The sequence below is a fragment of the Neopsephotus bourkii genome, unplaced genomic scaffold (genome assembly GCF_033783945.1).
Source record: "Neopsephotus bourkii isolate Nb327-2 ecotype Australia unplaced genomic scaffold, CSIRO-AGI_Nbou_v1 NB_1511, whole genome shotgun sequence".
NCBI classification, from domain to species: Eukaryota; Metazoa; Chordata; class Aves; order Psittaciformes; family Psittacidae; genus Neopsephotus; species Neopsephotus bourkii.
Window position 1 is genome coordinate 1,527,489 of NW_026901987.1, and position 15,740 is coordinate 1,543,228.

At 43.2% G+C, this 15,740-nt stretch overlaps 1 protein-coding gene across 1 annotated transcript in view; it reads right to left on the minus strand.

The window, feature by feature from the left end:
- LOC133221136 (gamma-aminobutyric acid receptor subunit rho-1) overlaps nt 1-8,234 on the minus strand; it is a 30,125-nt gene extending 21,891 nt beyond the window's left edge. Inside the window, exon 1 of the mRNA XM_061369801.1 lies at nt 7,840-8,234. Within this exon, the coding sequence (XP_061225785.1) occupies nt 7,840-7,961 (122 nt within the window). The 5' untranslated portion in view covers nt 7,962-8,234. The remainder of the gene's footprint in view (nt 1-7,839) is intronic.
- Between the last annotated feature and the right edge of the window lie 7,506 nt (nt 8,235-15,740).

Below are 15,740 nucleotides of genomic sequence, written 5' to 3' on the forward strand. Positions count from 1 at the left end.
GGCAGAATTATAAAACTCATGCATGGAAGAGGAACAGTTATTTGGGTTGTAGGATCAGAATTCAAAGCAGCCTTAACACACTGGAGAAAAGGTTTGATGTCAAGAAGATGGATTTTAGTAAAAGAGAATACAAAGAATTGTATGGAGTACCAAGGAAGAGTTGTACAAATGCAGAATGGGGAATAACGAGCTAATTATCGATGCTAGACTTGTCTTCATCACTTAGAGCAATGAAAGCACTCTGTCTTTATAAGGGCAATCAAAAACATTAGCAATGAGAGAATTTGTCTGCACTACAAACGATACAGAATTGTAACAATCCTGCTGTTGGGGCAATATTAAGAAATACTCGTGACACAGCACCAGAGGCAGATTTAAAGTAAATTAGGAGCAACAAGTCACTAGGTTTTTACCCAGAAGAAAGCCAAGTACGAAACTGCTGAACCAGCATTTGAATTGTCCTTGATGTCCCAGGAGGGGAAGGTGACAACTTTCCACTCCTTTGGAGAAAGAGCTCCAAGTGGACTCCTTGAAGCTACAGAGTGCTCCACTAGACAAATTAGCTACAAATATAATAAAGCCACTAACAGTAGACACCAGATAAACATATATTGAAGAGTGAGAAGCAGTTCGACCTTCTCGAGGGATGTTTGCTCTATAAATATAATAGAATTCTCTGAAAAGTGAATGACCTTGTAGATGAGGGTGACCAAGATGACACAGAGCACCTCCATTTCCAAAAGTGTGTTAACAGCTCCTTTCCAGAGACTTGTAAAGAAATCAAAGAGTCAGAAAGATAGAAGTTCCCTACATGTGAATGGTTGCAAAATAAGAAACTGAGGGATAATTGAGAGTTTTCACTGTCAAAATCAGAACTCTGGGTAGAGAATTACCACAGAATCTCATGATGCCAAGCGACTTCAGAGAAATTCAGTGTTAGCAAATTCAGAAAAGTGTACATTGTTTTGTACTTTGTATCTTCAAATTTTTCCATTGCACTTTCAGAAATGATGTTAAGATAATGAGTCTCCAAATCAATTGTTACTGCTTAGGAAGAATGTCTCAGTATCATTGCAGCTATTTCTTGCTTAATGCTCCACAGTGCTCAGAAAGAAAAGCAGGATGTTAGCTGTTACCGGGAGTGAACCAAATAGAAAGCATTTCAGTGCTATTAGTAACACCAAGGTATGTCCACATCTCACATAGCCAATGCCCATAGTTGGAAAAGACAGAGCGGAGTAAGAGGAGAGAGAAAGAGCTCGGAGGTGGGGAGGGCTTCCAGGCAGCCTGAGCTGGGCTTTCTGGGTGGGAAAGGAGACAGCAGCCAAGTGGTATGGTGCAATGATATAAAACCAGGAGTGGCCTGGTGAAGGTGACAGGAATGTGTTGGTCAAGATTTTCCATAGCACATAACAAAGGAGAGGAAATTTGAAAGGAAGTACACAAACACGGTATGTCATCATGCTGTGATATTCACTCTCATCAAGAACTGAGAGCTCTAAAAATACAGGTGAGTTTGGAAGGTGGCTGGGCAGTTGTTAGAAGAATGACCAACAATAGCATTTCTGTTGTGAATCCAACCCCAAAACCAGAAAATCAAACAATTGATACGAACTCAGAAGGGAGGAAACTGCCTTGCAGTATCCTTGGGTTTGGTTTAGTTTTGAGGGTTTTGTGTGGTTTTGTTTGTGTGTTGGTTTTGTTGGGTTTTTTGGTTGGTTGGTTGGTTGGGTTGGGGTTTTTTGGTTTGATTTTGTGTTTTGTTTGTTTGTTTTCCTGGGCTGCAGGTAGGATTTTGAAGGCTGTTATGTCTCCTCACACCAGGTCATAAAACACATTGGAGTAAGGTGGGCTAGAAGACAATACGAAGCTGCTGGTCCTGAGCAAGTTACATGGTAGCAACACTGACTGGGTATTGTATCATTAGTGGGCCAGTAAAGTGGACCACTACATGGGTATATGAACATAGCTACGGAAGTACCAGTAGAGACTATGTTCTGCCATGAATCACCTGAGTGAAAATAGGAAGCTATGTGAAGTGTAGTCCCAAAATAAGTTTTAGAAAGGATGAAAGGTGATAATGGTGAAAGTAGAAAATACAATTTTCAAAGCACCTTCATTTGCAATCAACGATAAGCAAAGAGGACACTTATGGTCGGGTTGTGAGAAAAAAACCTTCAAGATTTCCAAGCTGTCTTGCAGGATTGAAATTACTTGAAAGAACAACAGGGGTGGAAAGGCAAATGGGAGAAATAGCAAAGCAATAATAAAAGATAAGTTAATATCTAACAGAACAAAGAAGATGGGTACTGCTGGACAGAAGAAAAGGATTTCTGGAAGGTGGAAGAGCTAAGACAGACAGCAGCAACAGCTGCTGGAATACTGAAGGAAGTTACAGAATAATATAGAGTTAAAAGCAATAGGAAAAGCTTTGTAGAGCTGTGTGGCAGGTGCAAGAGGTGTGCTTAGGGGCAAGTAACCAAGGCAGGTGAAGAGGAGGACAGAGAAAGTCAGGGACAACAAAAGAGAAACAGCAAATTGGAGAAGAGGAGGAACCTTGAATGGGGGAAAGAAAAGGAGTGAAGGAGACGAAGGTGAGAGGAGGAAATGGAAAGGCAAGTTACCAACAAGGAAGATGGATACACTTGTTTGTGTCCTGAGACCCAGCACTGCTGGTGCAAATGGTGTCAAGCCTCGGCACAAATTGCTGATCCTCAAAAGCAGTGCCTTGGGAGCTGCTGGTGCTCCTGGATCCCTACTGATATTGTGGTCCTGTAGGCAATGCTTTCAGCAGTCATTTTATAGGCTTATTGTGCACTCTGAAGATTGATTTAAAGACAGCTTGAGTTAGTAAGCTTTGTTCATACAAACAAATGCTTTCAGGATCAATCCTGAAGATAAGATATGGCACCAAAACTCTAGGACAAGAGAATGGCTTAAGGGTTGCTGGGAGGTAAAGGAAGAAATCCTGTTAAGGATAAATTTATAAAGCCAGAGGGAGCATTAAGAGGGCAAGAAGATAGGAGCTGCCCTACTTGTAAGAGGCAGCCGCAGTGAGGGTACCAGCATAGCCACATGTGATTTACAGAGCCAGATATCTCACACACAATGTGGCCAGAGTATGGAGGAGCTGACAACACAGAACTATCCAAATTCAATAAAAACAAGGGAAGGTAGCTAATATTGCGAATGTTCAGTATGATCCTAAGCCTTTGAGAAAGGACTGGGAAGGAACTATGGCTATAATGATGCAGGGTGGTTCCCATCACTTATGAAGTGCATCACTAATTATAATCACATCTGAAAATGCCATAAAGATCTTTGGCCATGAGAGAGATTCTGTGATAAAAAGCCCATGGTTTATTGTAGAAGATGTCATTCAGCTGCTGTAAAAGATAGCTCTTACTGATACAAACATGGACAGGGAGCTCTAGCAGAGCAGAAAATGAGTTACTATTTGAAGACCAGAGTGAAGCAAAATGATTATAAAATGTCCAGGGAATGGTAGGGACATGACTAAAAACATAAAGCGAGTCCCTCAGCTAAGATTAAACAAACATGATCTGTAGATCTTGTACAGTGACATCTCTTCTGCTGAGAGCTGTTTGTCTGAAAGGTGGCTATAATGCTGTCCAGGGAGATTTTAGTGTTAAAAGAGATTTTTTTCACAGCAGTTAGCTTTGGCAGAACAACCTGGGCTCAGCTCCAGGCCAGTTCTTTCGCTATTGCTCATCCTCTCTAGCAGATTCTGCAAGTCTAATTAGCAACACAGGCTTTGGTATAACGATGTTGTAACCTTTAGTGACCCTTTGTATCCTTCTAGTGACTTCTGTGCAGCCTGATGGCTTTCCATGAGCCCAAGCCCTCTTACTGGTGCTCCGGATCTCAGCTGCTTCCTGTAGGAGTTTTGGCACTGTGGATGTAACAGGAGTAAAAAGCTTTACAAACCCTGCAGGATTTGCACATGGCTGACTGCAAACTGTGAGCAGGTCTGCAAGGTGAGGAAGGTTTTATTTTTATATTGCTGCTCTTTGAAGTGAAATTCCTTTGAGGCGATTTGCCCTGGAGATTAGCAAAAATAAGTAGCTGAGTCTTTGACTGGCACACAGACATTTTTACAGTGAATTACAATATTGGAGGTCTCTGAAATAAGTCCCATGCAATAAAGCTATCTACTTTGCTGTTTACAGTGTGCATTGTCGCATCCTAGAATGGCTGCCTTGGGGTACCGGCAGTGCCAAAAATTGTGACAGAGATGGTGTCTGATCCTGCAGGCCCCCATTCATCCCATCCACCACATCAGAAGGCGTGCAAAGGCTGTGGGCTCTGCTGGATTTGAGCTGGTCAAAGGACAAGCCTTGGGGCTGAAAAGTGGAGAGTTTTAATTTGAGAGCAACACTTGCAGAACAGCACCATCCAAAGAAACAAGGTAAAAGCCTATGTACTTCCTCTGCCAGCTGCACCATGAAGATCAGGAGCAAAGCTGACCGCGTCTGTCAGGGACAGTGGGAGGCTGGCAGCACACCCAAGGTGGCAGGTCTCTATAGCAGGTGCTGTGCTGCCTGCCAGCACCAGTGGCTACTGTGAGCCCTGGCAGTATGGCAAGCGGATGGTTTTGCGCTCCTATAGAGCTTGGGGAGGCTAGGGAAGCCATGTGTGCAAATGAAGCCACCCTGAGCATCCTATGGTGGTGTGGAGACAGCCTTTTCCACTTTGAAGAGATTTCCCCCATCAATCTCCACTGAGGCCTGTGGCTCTCTTCAGAAAGTAAAGGCTGCAGTCAAGGGATGGTTTTCCATCCTGGTCCTTACCCCAAGCCCTGTGGAGCAAGAGATACTGATGTTTAGAGAGGAGTAATGAAGTCAATTGCTATGACTTCTTCTCCTGCATAATGGATATTCAGGGTTGAGTGTCGAAGGGAGGGGAAACAGAGTCAATATCAAAATGTTCAGGAGCAATCTTCACTGCAGGCTTTTTTTGATGCTATATAGCATCCCTTCTTTCTCTGGTTTTCTTTAGGATCTAGTTCTGTGGTGGGAAAAGGTATTGACTTTGACTTAAGTGCAAAGCAACCATGCTTTGGGGTTGTTCTGGGGATGCTGGTTGATGAGAAAATGAACATGAGCCAGCAGTGTGCGCTTGCAGCTCAGAAAGCCAACCGCATCCTGGGCTGCATCAAAAGGACCAGCAGGGCGAAGGAGGTGATCCTGCCCCTCTGCTCTGCTCTCATGAGACCTCACTTGGAGTACTGTGTGCAGTTCTGGTGTCCTCAACATAAAAAGGACATGGAACTGTTGGAACAAGTCCAGAGGAGGGCCACGAGAATGATCAGGGGACTGGAGCACCTCCTGTATGAAGATCATCTGAGAAAGTTGGGGCTGTTCAGCCTGGAGAAGAGAAGGCTGCATGGAGACCTCATAGCATCCTTCCAGTATCTGAAGGGGGGCATATAGGGATGCTGGGGAGGGACTCTTCATTAGGGACTGTAATGACAGGACAAAGGGTAATGGGTTAAAACTTAAACAGGGGAAGTTTAGATTGGATATAAGGAAGAAGTTCTTTACTGTAAGGGTGGTGAGGCACTGGAATAGGTTGCCCAGGGAGGGTTCTGAATGCTCCATCCCTGGCAGTGTTCAAAGCCAGGCTGGACAGAGCCTCGGGTGGCATGGTTTAGTGTGAGGTGAAGGGTGAGAAGAAAACAAGAAAATGATTGAATCAAAGCTTGGGAAACATCCTGCACTGACAAATATAAGAAGCTTAACCTTCTGAATATATCTAAGCAGAGATGAAAAAAGGGTTTGATCCACCTGTAAATATGTGGATGAAGAAGAGACAAGCTGGCATAGAACAGGAACAAATGAGTGGAAGCTGAAGTTAAAAAATATCTGTGATCCTATTCTGAGTTTACTTGACACTGAAGGTAATTATCATAAGTTAGAGTCAATGTACAATTCATGCAGAAGGCTTTTTTGCTTGTGCTTATCACCAAATCAGACAGATGACCTCTTTCCCCTTATAAATTATAAAGCTGTTAAAACCATTGGTCTCTCACAGCCTAGCCCATCACAAGGGAAAGTAAACACTGTACTGAGCACCACGCTGCTGATGGACAGCCGTGTACCCACATGACAGCTTTGCTCCTCTCTCATCAGCCCTCCTCAGCATCTGTACTGCTCTACTGAGGCAGAAATAGGCCACAGATTACCTCCAAGCCCAGTGTGGGCACACTGAGAGGGAGGTGGACCCAGCTTTTCAGAGCCGCAACACCTCGAGGCTTTCTGATGGACAATTACACTGTATATACAAAGCATGGGTGAAGAGACATTTCCTACATGAACTGAATAGGTATTTATTTTCTGTTGTCATGTATTTTTAACACTCTGTGATTTGCTATATTGTCGACTTAATTGCACTGGCACTGTTAAGTGTTTGGTACAATGGGAGTTTCTGTTAAAGATGCTAAACAAGAACATGGCTGCCTGTGCATTCCTCTGGTGGGCACTTTTCAGCTCAAATGGCAGTACCTTGCTTCTTACCCCTTTATTTTTCTACAGCCAGCATATCACCTCTTCTGCCACTGTCATGGAGCCTCAGTGAAAATAGAGGTTTCATGTCTGTCTTGCATCCAACACTGTCTCTGATAATTCATGCTCTGCGGGCTGATCATGAACAGACACTGTATTCATCTTGTCAGTTATACCTGAACGAAACAGGTGTCACTGCTAAAACCATTTCCTATGTATTAAATGGCTCATGGACCTCCAGGTGCCAACTGGGACACTCCAGTCACTCTGTATTGTAGCCCTGACTTGCTGCAAGAGGCGACAAGAAAACAAAAAGGCACTGTGCTTGCCATCCCTTCTACCTTTCAGTCATTTGTCCTGAAGGATAACAGGAGTGGTTTGAATTCCTTAAGACTGTGACATTCCTGCATTTCCAACCCCATACACATTACAGTATTGATGATGATACAGAGTCATTACAGAACACAAGCAGTGACTATAGCAAAGCAGAAACAACGTAGGTTCAGTCTGTCACAGGCAGAAGTACACAGCATTTGGACAGAAAACTAATGTGTCAGCTATGTTCTCAATAAAACATCCAAGGGATTTTTCCCCCACATGCCCCTGGTAATGTGCCTGAGTATAAAAATCCTCATGCAGAGTTCCAAATATTCCCCACATTAGATATAAGTAATCAGAAATCAGTTGTAGCAAAAAACCTTCCTCAACTCAAAACCTCCTAAAATGTCTGTCTACAGACAGCAAGAGCAAAATGTCACAGTCCTTGCATGAAAGAGAGATAATAGTCAATGTTTTAAACAATTTTTAATGTGTACATTCAATGCTGAAAGCTCTGTTTCCTCTGATAACTGTCCATACCCTTGAAGTTTACAGAGAGGCTTTAACTTTTTCCTCTCAAAAACTCCATAAAACAAAGGGTACGGGAATAACAAAAGAAATTCTGAATGTTTTCTTCTGAGATCTCCAGTCAATCCAATCTTCAGTGAATGCAACAATCCTCATGGACCTAAATTTCCTCTCCGCTTTCACGCAAATACTCTACCACATTTTAATCACAACAAATATAAGCAAATGCTTCTTTTTCTGCACCCTTTCAAACTTTCAGATATATCAGAAACCCATTTTCTGGGGGGAGGAGAACAATGTAGATTTTCACTGTAGAAAATGCATTCGAAACATTCATTGGCAAAACCAGCAACAAAAAAGTACAATCTGCAAATGCAAATTTTCATTATCTCTTAGCCATTTTATCTTCACCTGAAATCTTACATTTGTCCATACTGTAACTATTTGAATGTAAAGAAATGAGACTTACCTGCCTTTTTTGTATACTTCATGTATTTCCTTTCCTTGTCTGTGGGCTCTGCATTCAGTGGATAAAACCCAACCCCACAACAGGAGGAAGATGCTAAAATGCATTTTATGGACAGTCAACATGTAACCTGAAGGTTCTGTATCCAGAAATAGTCCATACAAAAAGAAGAAAACAAAAATGTAGATCCTGTTCCTCTTTTTAAGACATTATCGGTCTGATCGTTCTTGGAAGGATGTTTACTCATACAAAAAATCATCCTGCAGTATTTAATCTGGACAGTGGGGAAAGCAATTTCCACTAAACCTATAAATCCTTCTACGTCAGATGGCAGGGATTTTCTAGCAGTGTTGAATTCACGTATTCTCGGAGAACAATTATTTTTTGTCCAAACAGGCTATTTTATTAATTGGTTTAAATTGAACCCTTTTCAAGTACCTGTGGGCTATGGCATATATATATATACACACATATATTTCTGCCTGTGTAACCAGAGTAGTGAAGTCAGTCAGGCAGTTGTCATTAGTCAGGCTTCAATCACGTAACTTATCTGTGTATCAGTGCTGTTTGTTACAGACATTGCAATAGCTTGAAAAGTGTTAATAAACATGTTTCCAGAAAAAACTCGTTTCCATTTAGCTCTAAAAACAGCTTTTTGATCCTGTGTGTTTCTCTACATCAATATACAGTGGTGCTGTGGCTGGAGTGGTCAGTGCTTTCAGGACTTGTGTCATATACCTCTCTGCTCTGCTGAGCAGGGTCTCTGGAAAGTATCCCGGTGTGCAGAGGAAGGAGGGGAGGACAGCAAGTGGGAGATAGCTCTCCTCTCTGCACAGGGCTGTTTGAAGGGATGCTGCTGAATCAGATCAGCAAACAACAGAGCCACAGGATCTCTTAGGTCCCTGGTGTGCTGGGTTATATGTGACTACAAAACCCTCACTGGTACTAAAGAAAATAAACCAGCACAGGCAAAAATACCTGGTGAAGTCAGAGGTACTGCCCATCTCTTTGGAGCTCACCCCTGCATTGCCTAAAGCTCCATATTTGCTCCTCCTCAGTGCCTCTCCGCAGACCTTACAGCTTTGGTTCCACTTGTGCCTTATCATGCAGACATTGTCCTATGCTCTGCAGACACCACCAGCCTTGTCCCATTCCTTTGCTGACAAGGCTCGTTTTACTCTGCCTGTTACTCATGGATTTCTATTTTAGAGCAGTGTGTCAAATCACCCATCTCTTTTCGTGAAAGCCCTTTCTGAAAACCCTGGGGAGCAGACCTCTACCTGGTCTGAGCTGCCATGGCTTTATTGACTTCAGTGAACATTTACTACAATGCCTTGGGATCCACAGAATCATGGAATAGTTAGGGTTGGAAAGGACCTTAAGATCATCAACTTCCAAACCCCCTGCCTCCCACTAAACCATACCACCCAAGGCTCTGTCCAACCTGGCCTTGAACACCACCAGGGATGGAGCATTCACAACCTCCTTGGGCAACCTATTCCAGTGCCTCACCACCCTTAACAGTAAAGAACTTCTTCTTTGTATCCAATCTAAACTTCCCCTGTTTAAGTTTGAACCCATTACTCCTTGTCCTATCACTACAGACCCTAATGAAGAGTCCCTCCCCAGCATCCCTGTATGCCCCCTTCAGATACTGGAAGGCTGCTATGAGGTCCCCACGCAGCCTTCTCTTCTCCAGGCTGAACAGCCCCAACTTTCTCAGATGATCTTCATACAGGAGGTGCTCCAGTCCCCTGATCATCCTCGCGGCCCTCCTCTGGACTTGTTCCAACAGATCCATGTCCTTCTTATGTTAAGGACACCAGAACTGCACACAATACTCCAAGTGAGGTCTCACAAGAGCAGAGCAGAGGGGCAGGATCACCTCCTTCGACCTGCTGGTCACACTCCTTTTGATGCAGCCCAGGATACAGTTGGCTTTCTGGGCTGCGAGCGCACACTGAAGCCGGCTCATGTTCATTTTCTCATCAACCAACCTCCCCAAGTCCTTCTCCGCAGGGCTGCTCTGAATCTCTTCTCTGCCCAGCCTGTAGCTGTGCCTGGGATTGCTCCAACCCAGGTGTAGGACCTTGCACTTGGCATGGTTAAACTTCATGAGGTTGGCATCAGCCCACCTCACAAGCATGTCAAGGTCCCTCTGGATGGCATTCCTTCCCTCCAGCGTATCAACTGAACCACACAGCTTGGTGCAATTAGCAAACTTGCTGAGGGCGCACTCAATCCCACTGTCCATGTCAGCAACGAAGATGTTAAACAACACCAGTCCCAACACTGATCCCTGAGGGACACCACTCGTTACTGGTCTCCAGCTGGACATTGAGCCATTGACCACAACTCTTTGCATGCAGCCATCCAGCCAGTTCTTTATCCAGCGAGTGGTCCACCTATCAAATTGATGTCTCTCCAATTTAGAGACAAGGATGTCGTGTGGGACAGTGTCGAACGCTTTACACAAGTCCAGGTAGATGACATCAACTGCTCTACTGCTGTCCGTCAGTTCTGTAGCCCCGTCATAGAAGGCCACCAAATTGGTCAGGCAGGATTTCCCCTTAGTGAAGCCATGCTGGCTGTCACCAAGCACCTTGTTGTTTTTCATGTGCTTTAGCATGCCTTCCAGGGGAATCTGCTTGGAGATTTTGCCAGGCACAGAGGTGAGACTGACTGGTCTGTAATTCCCCGGATCATCTATTTTCCCCTTCTTGAAAATGGGGGTTATATTTCCCTTTTTCCAGTTGTTGGGAGCTTCACCTGACTGCCATGATTTTTCAAATATGATGGACAGTGGCTTAGCAACTTCATCCACCAGCTCCTTCAGGACCCGCGGATGGATTTCATCAGGTCCCATGGACTTGTGCATGTTCAGGTTCTTAAGATGGTCTCAGACCAATTCCTCTCCTACAGTGGGCCCAAGGTCTCCATTCTCACAGTCCCTGCTTCTGCCTTCCAAGACTTGGGTGGTGTGGTCAGAGCCTTTGCCAGTGAAGAGTGAGGCAAAGAAGCCATTCAGAACCTCAGCCTTCTCCAAATCCAGGGCAGCCAATTCTCCTGACAGTTTCTGGAGGAGGCCTACGTTGTCCCTAGTCTGTCTTTTATTCGCTATGTACCTATAGAATCCCTATAAAATCCACAGGAACAACACATTGAGAGCTACTGAAATTTAATTTCAACCAAGGTTCATCATAAGGAATTAAGACAGGTGTAGCTGATCTTGTTTTAGGCCCAAAAGTTAGACTATACTACTTCTCAGGGTCACTTCCAGCACTATTTCTTCCTGGTTTTCCCAGAGAGAAAATGGTGGAATGTTGGTATATGAGAACTAGAACAAATGTGAAAAATTAAAATACTCAGGAAAGAGATAAAAGGTGTCTCTGCGCCTGACATATGAAAAATAAAACAAAAAATGAACAAAATATGTTGTTAAATACTGTCCTCAGATTTTGCTTAATCTTGAGCTTGGGTAGATGGAAACCTAATTTTGCCTGTGTCCTCCATGAGAACATCTATGTGTTAGAGATATAGCACTACTTAAATCCAGTAAATAGAAGTCCTCTGGATACCAAACAAGAAAAGAATGAATAATTGGCAGTGAACAGTACTTTCAACAAGTTTGTACGTTTTATAGTTTGTAACTGAGCTGAGAGCTGACTGATGTCTCCTTACATGATTCTGTTATTCAAACTTATCAGCTGATACACCTGGAGGCAAGGCCCCGGGGATTTGTGTAAAATATTTTAAATGTGAATTGTGTTTTAGTTTTATTTGGTTCAATGATCCCTCAGCATTTTTCCTGTTCACCCATCAAGTGAGTGTTCACAGACATAAAATTAAGCATACCCTCTGCTTTCCAAATTCACAACTGGTAATAATGTGAGTATTAACCTTCCACCCGCACCTGGCAATGCGCACCAGATCTCAGAGCAAATTTGAAAATGCTAGTTGAAATCTGCAATGCCACTGACTTTTTAACTTTCCCTTGGCTTCCGTGATGTAGACGCCAGCTCTTCAGAGAGGAGACAGGCGTCCAAATATGAAATGATTACACCAAAGCCCTTGCAAACAGTCAGTAGCTGATCCATGACTAGATGAATAAGTTGGATGGACTGTAGATATAAAGTCAAATGAAAAATGATGAGTTTCACAGTAGGAAAGGCCAATTATGTTCTTTTCATGGCTGAAGACATCTTTCCTGGAATGCACTTGTTCTTGAAATGGGATACCAAGTTTATTTGGGTTAGAGTAGGAGCTGAATGAAAATGATAATCCACAAGACAAAACAAAAGACCTCACATCTCAGGCAGCCGAAACAAATTATATGGAACAAGGAAGGTAAAAAAATGTAGAGTTCTTGCTCAAGCAGAAATGAATAAGGTTTGACCCCTTCGTGTTGGAGGGTAGCTGCCTGTGGCAGCCTCTGCCCAGAGACACCACCCCAATCTAATGATCAGCTTAGGGGCCTGCTCTACACCCACCAGCTGGTGTTGCTTTCGCTGCTCCAGGGCTTTATCGCTTGGTCACTTAGCTCCTCAGAGGAGTTCAATGGGACCTTGGGCTTTTACTTCATTATTGAGGCTATGTAAATGAGGTTTCCCAGGCTGCTTGAGACTAGAATCCCTTATTCCCTGGATTTTCATTAACAAAGATGATAAGGAACTTTTACGAAAGTAAACATTTCGTTCCATTTGACCCAATCGTATTATTAGAATTTGTTAAATAAACAAGTTTTGAGCCAACCAAAGATACACTTTTTCCATTTGCCCTCAGAAAACTCAACTATTAGACAAGTTCTATTTATAATCCATCTATCTCCAAAATGAGGACATAGTAGGAAGAAAAAATAGGCTTTTCCTTTTTTGCCTTTGAGGCAGCTGCATACTGAGGTGCTGAGCTTGTAAGGAGCAGAAATCCAGTCTGAAGGCACAGTCACACAAACCACCAGACACCATGAGAAACCAGGAGTACTTCCAGTGCCCAAGAGGGCAAGGCACAATGGAGTGTAAGCATCTGCTGCAATGATAACTCCAGCCAAATCATGAACTGGGCCTTCTCTTGTTTAATTAATTACCCAAAGCTTCAAACAGAGCAGTAATACACAGCATAAGCTCTGCAAATACACTTGGAGCTATAATCAAACTGCAGCAGCCACACATAAAAGAGCCCATAGAATTTACATTTTCTAACCTCATCCTAATGGGTGTCTGCCTTCAAAAGCATTCAAACGTGGATGAATGTGTCGCTGTACCTCTGTTGTGATTTACGTTTGCAGGAGCTGGAGGAGCATGTGTACATGTGTAACTGATAGGATGCTGTTTGACTTATGAAAAGTATCCCCCCCGTGCAGCGCTGTCTCCAGGGCACACTGATCAGAATAGTTTTTTACTTTAATGCTTTCAATCATGGGTATTGTCAGAGACTTTAAAATCAAGCTTAATGTGGAGTTATTGGGGTTTCTGAATGTATTACTTGTGTCTCTCCTTAACAAGTATACTTCCATTCTTTGGGACATTCACAGGAGATCCATTCTGGCTCTGTGTAAGGTGAAATATGTCACCTGGATCCTTCATGTTTGTTGGCTATAGCACCATCTCCAAGGAGGATATTAATACAGATGATTAAAAGAATTCGAACAACCTAGGGACAAACATCATATTCACTGAGTTTGACTATGGTGGAGTCAGTAGAACTGGTTGCTATTCATAGCACTCATAGCTCTGGTCTTTGCACGGCTTGAAATCAAACTTTCCAGGAAGTTGAGAGGACGGCAGAAGTGAGAGCACATGTATCTACACTGGGATGATTAAAACTAAAGGAGCCCTCACAGAAAAAGGGAAAGAAGATATTTCCTCTGCAGGCACAAGAGGTAAATACACTCTTTTCCAATCTGTAACTTTATGGAGAGCGGAGATCAGGAGCTGCTGTCAAGAGTGGGGCAGGGGAAATATCCAAACAGGAATATTTTACTTTTCAGTGTTCAAGATCAATGTATGTGCTGGTATAAGTGTGCACCAGGATAGGAATCAGGACACTTTATACTGGCCAAGGATTTTACTGCAAATAGCTTTTGTGCTTTGTTATCATATTTGTTTTTATGCATCTGCTCCTGCCTGGTCTCTCTTGCACCCCTTGCTTATACTTTGCATCAGAGCAGATTCTTCATGGCAAACCCTGGGACTTCTCCAGGTAGCTATGAGGACATTGGTGGACCTCAAGAAATCATAAACACTAATGAATAATTAGATTTTCATGCAACATGAATGGCAGGGAGAAGTGGCAATGAACCCACGACCCCAAGCCTTCTTATCACAGAATAAAAATCAAATAGAGGCAAGGCACTGTACATGTGCCTCTAAGCCGCTATAAATCCCTAAATGGATTGTGCATTGTATGAAAGGCAAGGGAAATAGGCCAAGCCTGCACTGGGCAGAAACCTAAAAGGCTACAGCAGACAATGTGCTTGAGTGAATTGCAGTGCTTCAGGATGAATGCATTCAGCTGCTGTTCCTCACTGCTGAAATGAGTAACAATGCAGCACCCCAACAAGGCACATCTTTAATACAACGCTGGTTTCATTAGAGCTCTTTCCTCAGGGGTGTCTTTGTCCACCAAATGCTTCTTTTCTCCCCACAAGATGTGTCATTGTGCCTGTGGAGACATATTTGAGTTTGGGAGTGTCTTTATGTGCCCTCACACTCTGCCTGAGAGATTATGTGGGTTGCGTGCTGAGCGGTGTCCTTTTCTTTCAGTCAGTTCTTCAGTTCCCCAGAGCTGTGTTAGCTGGATTAGGAGGCTTTGTGTGCACTTGGCCATGGGGCACCTGGCATTTTTACATGGATGTTGTATTACCAAAACCAAGGGGGGGGAGGGAACCTTTTAGAAGTAAAGGATAAATAAAGACAAAAGGCCACTTTTAGAAGGATACTTCACTCTTAGCAGGTTCAGAGAGCTGAATTAAAATATTGAAACATGCATACTAGTGCCTAGTGCAGCCTGTTGGAAAGTGGTGTTGTCTGTTACAAGCGGATATGCTAGAGGAGGCAGATATGGGATGCTACGGGTTCTAAAGAATCCCCTGACACTCTCCCATATGTTCTAATACCCAGAGCACACAGTACATTCATTTACCAGGAGGGATTGCTCCCTTACAGGATGTGAGTTTTGCTCTGCTTGAAGATCAAGAACTTAATGGTATGAAAACATTCATAGATTAAAATAATTCTCTGCACATCCTGGATAGGGACTGATTTCACTTTGACTAATAGATTCTGGTCCTCAGCCCTCCTATCCAGCCCTTTTTTTAGTAAGCACATTTCTTACACACACAACCCTAGCGAAAAAGGGCTTCCCAGTTTCCTCTACAGCTCTTGCAGCCCATCTGCATCACTCCATGGGGAATTTTATCAGTAATACACTAAGGGCCCCAGCCTGTCAACCAGGAAATAATTCAATATGTTTTCCAAAAACAGCAACAAAATGGAAGGAAACAGAAGGGTGATGAGTCAGAAATTCTTATACGCAAACACTGAGACTCCAACAGGGCTACCTGGAGGCAAAAGCTAACACAGGTGTGAATAACAACTACAGAACTGTCAATAGCAATTCAGGGAAGGCTGAAGTGCTTAATAAGAGAGTTGTTCTGCCAATATTCATAAGGGATTAAAGGAACAACTGGAGTAATTACAGCCCTCAGCCTGACACTGATCCCAGGCAAAATATTGGAATGCCTGATATGGCACTCAATAAATAAAGAGTTAGAGGGTAATTTAATTAATGTCAATTAGCATGGCTTTAAAGAAAAAACAGATCTTTCCAAGCTAATCCTTTTTTTGATTAATTTCAAATGTGTTTGCTGGAGGAAATGAAGTTATTCAGTGTGCTTCTGTAGGGCC